This window comes from Anoplophora glabripennis, unplaced genomic scaffold (genome assembly GCF_000390285.2).
Source record: "Anoplophora glabripennis isolate ALB-LARVAE unplaced genomic scaffold, Agla_2.0 scaffold665, whole genome shotgun sequence".
Taxonomy (NCBI): Eukaryota; Metazoa; Arthropoda; class Insecta; order Coleoptera; family Cerambycidae; genus Anoplophora; species Anoplophora glabripennis.
Window position 1 is genome coordinate 53751 of NW_019416757.1, and position 8407 is coordinate 62157.

At 32.4% G+C, this 8407-nt stretch overlaps 2 protein-coding genes across 4 annotated transcripts in view; one reads left to right on the plus strand and one right to left on the minus strand.

Moving 5' to 3' along the window:
• Positions 1-1010: 1010 nt before the first annotated feature.
• On the minus strand, positions 1011-2369 carry LOC108913973. 3 transcript variants are annotated; one of them, XM_018719648.1, is made up of 4 exons: positions 2285-2369; positions 1883-1967; positions 1589-1824; positions 1011-1533 (listed from the first exon to the last, which is right to left on the minus strand). In XM_018719648.1, the coding sequence occupies exons 2-4, from the start codon at positions 1914-1916 to the stop codon at positions 1054-1056; spliced, it is 750 nt and encodes a 249-aa protein (XP_018575164.1). In that variant the 5' UTR covers positions 1917-1967; positions 2285-2369; the 3' UTR covers positions 1011-1053. The 3 variants fall into 3 exon arrangements, with proteins under 3 accessions (XP_018575164.1, XP_018575163.1, XP_018575162.1); XM_018719647.1 differs by having other exon boundaries at positions 1883-1974; XM_018719646.1 differs by lacking the exon at positions 2285-2369 and having other exon boundaries at positions 1883-2269.
• Positions 2370-3130: 761 nt separating this feature from the next.
• LOC108913972 (protein AF-10) overlaps positions 3131-8407 on the plus strand; it is a 20756-nt gene continuing 15479 nt past the window's right edge. The window contains exons 1-6 of the mRNA XM_018719644.1: positions 3131-3197; positions 3538-3759; positions 6211-6290; positions 6549-6713; positions 6884-7081; positions 7134-7724. Coding sequence (XP_018575160.1) covers positions 3651-3759; positions 6211-6290; positions 6549-6713; positions 6884-7081; positions 7134-7724 — 1143 coding nt within the window. The 5' untranslated portion in view covers positions 3131-3197; positions 3538-3650. The remainder of the gene's footprint in view (positions 3198-3537; positions 3760-6210; positions 6291-6548; positions 6714-6883; positions 7082-7133; positions 7725-8407) is intronic.

Below are 8407 nucleotides of genomic sequence, written 5' to 3' on the forward strand. Positions count from 1 at the left end.
TTTTCAAAAAAATTTACACCCCATATGTTGAAAACTAGATATATTCATAGTAACATTTTCGGAAATGAAAATTTTTATTTATTTTTTTTATGAAATTGCCGAAATAGATAAAAATATTTTGGCATTACATTGAATTCTTAATAGTCGTAATAGTTTGATTTTTTTAAGTACATACAACAAAATTTTGGAATAAAATTTACTGTAAGAGCAAAAAACAAAATTTTATTATAGTCTTTCCGATCTCAATTGAAGACCAAAGAACTAGGCAGTATGTACCAGGTTCGGCCGCTACGCATCAACTCGGCATTTAAATATTTGAAAAACTTGTTCCCATATTTATATAGCAAAACCCACATACAGATCTGATTGAACTAAACGTGGAAGTGGTAGAAATGTATACGCCCAATTGAGGAATGCGCATGCGGGCAAACGGCGCAGAAACAGAGCCGCTCTGGGCGACTGGGCCATAAATTTCAGTTGTTGACACATTGCCTTGCAGTGCAGTGCAGCAATGCGGAATTATTCTTTTGTCGATTATTTTTATTCAATAACTTTTCAAACCTAAACTAACAACCTAGAATAGACATTTTCTAGACATTATATACAAATTATTGTTATTTTTTTACCTTTAGCAGAAAACTTTTAGGGATGCCTATGAAATTTTATTGCTAGGTGTTTTTATACATGTTCAACTGACTTCAGGAAGACTATACCTTTAAATAAAAAAAACAAAAAAATTATTGTGTTCAACAAAGAAAATTACAGTGTCCATTGGCTTAAATCATAAGTTGTTGCCATTTGAAAAAAATCGATGACTTTAGTTGATGTTACACTGTTCGAAAAGGTCAATGGTCGCATCAACTTCCATCATAGATTTAATAAAGTTCCTTGAGGAAGAATGTTTTCATAGAAACATTCTTTTCTGGGATTCTTTTTTACTTTGAATAGTGGAAAAATATAAATGTACATATACTAGACCAGATTCAGGATTGTGCGAGAAAAATTATACATACAATGATAGCAAAATTTTATTTGCAAAATTTAAACAGAATATCAAATTCTTGTAAATTCTAAAGTCGTACAAGGATTATCTTTACCCAGTACGCTGGCATAAGACCTTCCTTCATGGAAATGCTCTTCGTAACTTGATCTAGCTACGATTTCCCACTTTAATGCCCTCCCGATTTTTTGTGATGTTGGCGACGTGAACAAAGCAGAAACGATCTGTGGCACTGGTTCTAGCGGCAATGATTTTCCAATTTCTACTGCTTGTTTAACATTTTCTCCGTCGTTCAATGATTTAGCCACTCTCATAGATATTTCACACAGCTTTTTTCCGATTCCTCTTTTCCTAAATTCCGGAAGTATGGCTAAAAACATAACTTCCAGCAAACAGTTTATGTTACACTGTTCGAAAAGGTCGACCGTCGCGTCTACGTCCATCATAAATTTAATAAGGCCCCTCGACGCTGGATGTTTGCAAGATTTGGCATGTTTGTCATAAAAGCTTTCTTCTCCAGGGTCGTTTTTTACCTTGAACAATGGAAAAAAAGATATATTACACAAAAATATGTAACAACTTTGGTACCTGTAACTTATTAAAAGCGACCCCAACAACTTTTTTCGTTGATTTTTCAATAGCAACAACTGATACTCCATCTTTTGCTGCTCCAATAGAAAGGTCCTCTAGGTCTGTCATAGCATCCGGATGCTTAGCCAGATCTACAGCAACGCTGGCACTTTCGTGTGGGAAAAATCCACCTCTTAAAACATTTAACGCTCCTTGCAAAAATTCTGGATTTAAAGAAACATACTCGATTTTACCTAAAAAAAAAAAAAAAAAATATAATTGTAAAAAATCTGTAATAAAAAAGTAACACACCGTCTTCACTACAATCCCAAACTCTCGTACCCATTTTAAATTTATTTTTATCTAAACGGCTTTAAGTTTATATTATACGTATTCACTAAAAACTGTGTGATTAATATAATTAATATTTTATGAGTTCCTAACACGGGTATTCTCGCATTTAAATTTTTACTGCAAATGTGAAAGTGCAGAGAAAATTCAAATATTTACATAGACACTAGTTTGTATCAACACGACCGGCAATCTAGAACAACATATAGTAACTGGCAGTAAAATGAGATGAGATTGCCCAATTCAGTTCAATACAAACTTGTGACTTGAATTAGCTAATATTTTGGCTTGTAAAATTTAAATAAAAGCAAGCCGCCCTCTCCCAAAATATTAAATTTAATACTTTAAATAGAATGTAATTACAGATTTAGTTCAAACCGGAATAACAACATCATTTAATAAAGGATTTGTTGATAACAATTGGAAACCTTGATGTGTCTAATAAAATATAATAAGGGGTCAAGAAGTAACCTAGAAAGTCCGAACAATGATTTATTTTGGGCATAGTTATGCAACCAAGATTACACTTTAATTGAAAATTTAATTGTCGGTTTTTGCTTGTCAAGTTTTTTATTACTTATGGATAACTAGCTCTCTATTCGATTTATTTATTTTTTAATATCAATCTTGTCAATATCCATTATATTTCAAAAGGAACCAAGCCAAAATCTGCAATAATCGAAAATCCATCTCGCACCGATGAATTATCTAGATCTAGAGCCAATCAGAATTTAGGATTGCTTAAACAGGCCAATAATATTGGAGGCAACTATCGAATCAAAAAGACGATGATGAATAAGTAAAGAACACGGTCTAATTCATAGATTCTGTATGAATGTAGCCATTAATAGTGTTAAGTTAATTAAACATTAGTATCTAACTTCATATTGTAAGTGTGCTCTGATCATTTTGCAACTTTACAGAAATGATCAGTCCAAACAAACGCTCCTAACTTCAACGATCTCCTTAACTATGATCATATCGTTTATAAAGAAAAATGCAATTTTAAATTTAAACGATGACAAAGAAATGAAAAAACAATTGATATTCACCTGATTGCTTCAAATATGTTTTTCGTAATTTAAATGGAATAATAAATTTCAATCATAATGTTTTTAAATTCTTTATTTAGTATAAAACACTTTTTAAAAATACTGTTGGAAGACCTCCAAATAGAGTTGCGCAGGCGCAGTAACGGATAGTGGCAAAAATAATTACAAAAAACAAAATGGTTTCCCTCTAGTTGAATGTGTTTACTATGCATTTTTATGCAAAAGTATGTACAGTGTTCTTATTAACGGTTAAATAATTAAATAAAGTGATTTTGCAATGTGTATCTTTGAACAAAATGGTGTTTCATCTCTAAATTTGCTATTCTCACGAAAATAGCCATGACGCTGTGGTAGCACGTTAAACGTAAATAAATACAAAGGCACTACTCTTAACAAACTCCTGCTAAATATAAATGTTTATCAAAACTAACCGGCTACTGTTTAACTTATTTATATCGAGATATTTTTTTGTAAGATTCTTATGTAATAATTTTTTTTTGTCAATCCGAAGTCTCCCGCAAAAATTTTACCCCTTGCTGGTGTTGAAGTAAACCTTAATTTTAGGTTCCTGTGGGAAACTAACAATCAAAGGGCAGCAATGAATGTGAATCTATCGCACTGGAGATGTGGGGTGGGATTGTCAAATCGCTAGTTTAGCAAATCCGGCTTTCTGCATTATGAGGGAGATGGTAGGAGGCTGTTGTGTTTGTTCTGATGATAGAGGCTGGTCCGAAAATCCACTTGTGTACTGCGATGGGCAATCTTGTACTGTAGCTGTTCATCAAGGTATTCACATCTTATTCTTTTACATTGGTTCAAAAAACTATAGGCACTCAGAACCGAGAATTTGTATAAATTCTATATTGTTATTATCATTTTAATGACATAAACAAGGTTCACATAGTCGTAAATTTATAAAGTTTGATCCTCGGTTTTATCTTTGAGTGTTGTCATTGGCTACCTACTTTAAACGAAAAACAAATAGATTTTTGCCGAGAAAATGCCTAAATGGCAGTTAATTATAATTCACAGTGGTTTGGCATTTTCGCGAGAAATGAAGTTAACCCGGTTTGATCGAGTTTGCCAAACTAGAAAACTACTTGTGAGAGGTTTGAATTGAGTTAATAATTTCTGTTCTTGCCTGGTTATTTTATGTCTCACATATCTTTAGTTTATCGGTTTCGCTTTTTAGAGGATGCATATATATTATTTAATGATTTATGATAATGTGCGGCTGTATATTTCACAAAACTGTTTAATTTAAACAAAAACTTGTGAAATACTTAATTTGTGATTATTGAGGTTAAAGACTCCTGCTAACCAGGTTATAAAAAGAACACTAAACGAATTTTCCTCAAACCTCTTTGAGTTTACAATTTGCTGTGATATGAATAAACTGAAATATTTTGTTTTGTATAAACAATTTTACAACTATTGTTTATTATTAGTCCCAGTTTTGCTGTATATATGTTGAAATTTCTTTAGACAGTTAATACAGAAAAAGAAATGTTGCAAATGCATAATTTAATAACCATGAACAGAACCTTATTTACATCATGATATGTTTATTGTTACAGAAATTTATGGAAATTAAAATAACTATCAGCATTATTTTGCGAACTTATTTGCATTGCTTTTTATAAATATTGGCACAAATACGATTTCTGTTTTTAACATTACAGTTTTTAAGACACCGTTTGTAATTATTTTGTAGTATTTGTGTTTAAAACATTAGAAATCACATGGTAAAAAATGTTCAGTTCTTAAGCAGAACGAAAAAATATGTGTAACGTTCTTTTGCTTGGCAGACGACTTGACTCTAGCGGCGGCCCGTGTAGGTAAAATTCTACTGTACTTTGTTATCCCATCTAATTTATTGCATACTAGCTGACTCAACAGACATTGTCCTGTCCAAATTGTCCCAATTTTTTTTTCTGGACCGTAAGGAACAAAACAAAAAAGAATTACATATATCCATCATTTGAATTCTGTGTTATGGTCTTGAGTTCATACAAAAATCCCGTAGAAAAAAGCAATTTCATTTTTTCCCGAATTTTCCAATTTTCTGGGCAACTTTTCCAATTTTTCTTTCCCTAAAAACTTTATTTGGACTAGTATGAACATTTAAAAAAAAAAATTTGCCAAATCGGTCCAGTTGTTCTCAAGTGATGCGGTTACCAACGAACAGAATTTAATTTTTATTTATATATATTCTAATAAAAATATCCCGGTATACTCGAAAATTCTTTGATATTCTTTTCATTATGTTAAATTTGTTCTGTGTTATAAATGATTGAAAACCACTTTTGTACAAAGTTTCTTAAGATAATAAAAAAATTAAGTTTATTGTAAATCATTGACAAAGTAGGTATATTTTTAAGAATAAAAATATATCCTTAGTAAATATGAGAAAGTTTAGCTAAACTATCTATTAATAAAAAATAAGCTAAAAAAAAATAGTCACTTTACCAAGAATTGAGGTAGTTCAGGTAGCAGTCCTAAGAGGGTGAACCTTGAGGGACAGCTATAAATATAAACAACCCCAAGGGTCCCTTTGAACTTTTGCACTGAGGTATAAATAAATCTTGTGGCACATTCCATATGATTCAAACTTTATGAACTATTCCAATCAAAAAGCTAAAAATTATTAAATACTTTACATGATAAAAAGACTTTGCCAGGTTTCAAGGACAGATTATTTGTGGTTTTGTCAGTTTATGTGCTGATTTGAAAATATCTTTTGTGGCAAGGAAGTCTTAGTTTAAGGCGTAAATTTGCTAATGACATAATAAATTTGTTAATACGAATGAAATCATTTAGATATGTTGGCTACTGTTGTAAGTATGGATGAAATATTAATTATATTTCTACAGATAATATTTTGGAATCATTAGAACTGTTCTGGATGTGGCTAGATTTTTTTCTATCTAATATTGACTTATCAGTCTAAAAAACAATAATCTTTTGTTATACATATATTGAGCAAATTTGAAAGATAATGAACTTCGCTTCAATTTTGGAAGGAGAAAAATTGTTTCATAATGTGAAAAAAAAACTAAAACATAATTTTGTATGCAAAATTGAAAGCATTTCGACAATACTTATATACCAACATTTTGAAAACTTTTCTGTAAGTCTAATTTATTTGAAACAAAGTGGAAAATAAGAAAATTTGTACTTGTCAAAGTAATATCTTGTGTGACATTTTTTGTTAGTGTATTTACATTTTTATTGCAGCTTGTTATGGTATTGTAACTGTTCCTACTGGTCCTTGGTACTGTCGTAAATGTGAAAGCCAGGAGAGGTCCGTAAAAGTGGTAAGAATCCCACTTAAATATATAATTTTCGCAAAGTAATCTGTTAAACAAAAATGTGAAGTCAATGTAATAAGTATAATTTCAGAAAACCTGATAAGTTTTTTTTATAAAACTCTTATTTCTGTAGTTTTATATATTTATTGCTTTAGTACCCATAAAAGCTATTGCACCTTTTTTGTTATTAGTGATCTTTACATCATCTAAACAGACACTCTGGCAGTAGCAATGGTGATGTCAAGAGTTAATCCTGTTTTTCAGAAATGCGAATTGTGCCCTAGCAAATATGGAGCTCTCAAGAGGACGGACAATTCTGGTTGGGCCCACGTGGTGTGTGCGTTGTATATCCCGGAGGTACGTTTCGGAAATGTTACGACTATGGAACCTATTCAGCTGCAATTGATACCTGCAGAGCGATTTAATAAGGTATACCCTTATAATATTCATATTTTAATGTAATGTTAAAAAAAAATTGTGTGCAGTTGGGCATCATCCGTTTGGTCGATCCGAACTGCACAGAAGAGATGCTTTCTTTTACAGTTGCAAGTTAGTGATTTTTTTTTAAAATTTGGTAGTTTTATTTCGTGTTTTGATAGGTGTGTTATATTTGTGAAGAGAAAGGCAAAGCGTCCAACTCTACCGTAGGGGCGTGCATGCAGTGTAACAAAGCTGGCTGCAAGCAGCAGTTCCACGTTACCTGCGCTCAGGGTTTAGGGTTGCTTTGCGAGGAGGCGGGAAATTACTTGGATAACGTCAAGTATTGTGGGTACTGCCAACACCATTATAGCAAATTGGTAAGACATTAACTTAGAAAGTGTCAAGATTAAACAAACTCTCTAATTTCAGAAAAAAGGAGGTAACGTAAAGACAATACCTCCATACAAACCCGTTTCAAACGAGTCCCACAATTCGGATTCCAACTCGGAAAAGGAAGCGGAAAGTGGTCTGTCTAAGAATAATACTTCTCCCCCATCAGGCAGTTCCAGTAAGAAGAAGTCGTCGGTAGGGAGCAAATCGGCTCCTTCCTCGAAAACTTCCTCCAAGTCATCGAGCAGCTCTCAACAAAAAACCGTCCACAACCATACCAAAAACTCTGACAAAAGTAAGGTCTCTAGTTCTAAAAGTGCCAAAAGTGAGGACAGTGTCGCTACAGACGCTATTTTAGAAGGTAAACCCGAGAAAAAGGAGTCAAAAAGTGAACCCGTCGAGACGGAACAGGGTAAGGATCCGAAGGAAGGGAAGGTTTCAAAGAAGCGCAAAGCTAATTCAAGGACGCCTACTCCGGTTAGTGTAGTGACGAGTGAAGTTAGTGCCGTCGTGACCGCGATTTCTACCATAAGTACTTCTGCATCTACCACAAGTGCCACTTCCGTCGTTAGTTCCGAGAAAAAGAACACTGCTGTTATTAGTGAAAATTCTTCAGACAAGCCTAAGAAGGTAAGGTCATTTATATTTTTAATATGTGCGATAATGTTTGGTACTTTACATAATTTTTTTCGGTTTGAAAGGTTGGTTTTTGTTTTGTAGCAGAAAAATGTTTGATACTTTTCGGTTTAAAAGGATTGTTTTTGCATTGTAGCAGAAACCATCAAAATAATGTCACAAACCTTCATAATATTTGATATGAATTATCATTTGCATAATTTTTTTTACCAGAATGAAAGATTTAACCTATTTTTATTTAAATAATACATTTGATACCTTTTTTTCTCTATTTTTTGAAAATAAATAATTCATCCTTAACTTTACAATACTACATTTGATACGATAATACATTTCATACCTTGTTTTCTCTATTTTTTGAAAATAAATAATTCATCTTTAAGAAACTTAAAAAAATTTTTATTTTCAAGCAGGGTGGGCAACCAGTAACGCCTCGGTCGCTAGGGACCAAACGGCAAATGTTGGAGAAACCTGTTTAGCTGGGTATGTGTAGGTTGATTACGGCTACATTTTAAAAATATTTTGAAATATACAGGGTGTCCAGGAAAAGCGTACTATATCAAAGTTATGTTTTTTTAAATGGAACACCCTGTATTTTACTGCATTTTTGAAAGCACCGTAAAAAAATAGGTGAACTTTATTAAAGGTTCTGCATACCTAGGACTTACAGTTTGTGA

What these genes read in the sequence shown, in the direction of transcription:
- LOC108913973 (XM_018719648.1), bottom strand. Translation starts at nt 1,916, where the DNA reads ATGGGTACGAGAGTTTGGGATTGTAGTGAAGACG. An exon ending in TTGGGATTGTAGTGAAGACG is followed by an intron (nt 1,825 to 1,882) that starts GTGTGTTACTTT and finishes TTTTTTTTTTAG; the next exon opens with GTAAAATCGAGTATGTTTCT. An exon ending in TCGCTTTTAATAAGTTACAG is followed by an intron (nt 1,534 to 1,588) that starts GTACCAAAGTTG and finishes CCATTGTTCAAG; the next exon opens with GTAAAAAACGACCCTGGAGA.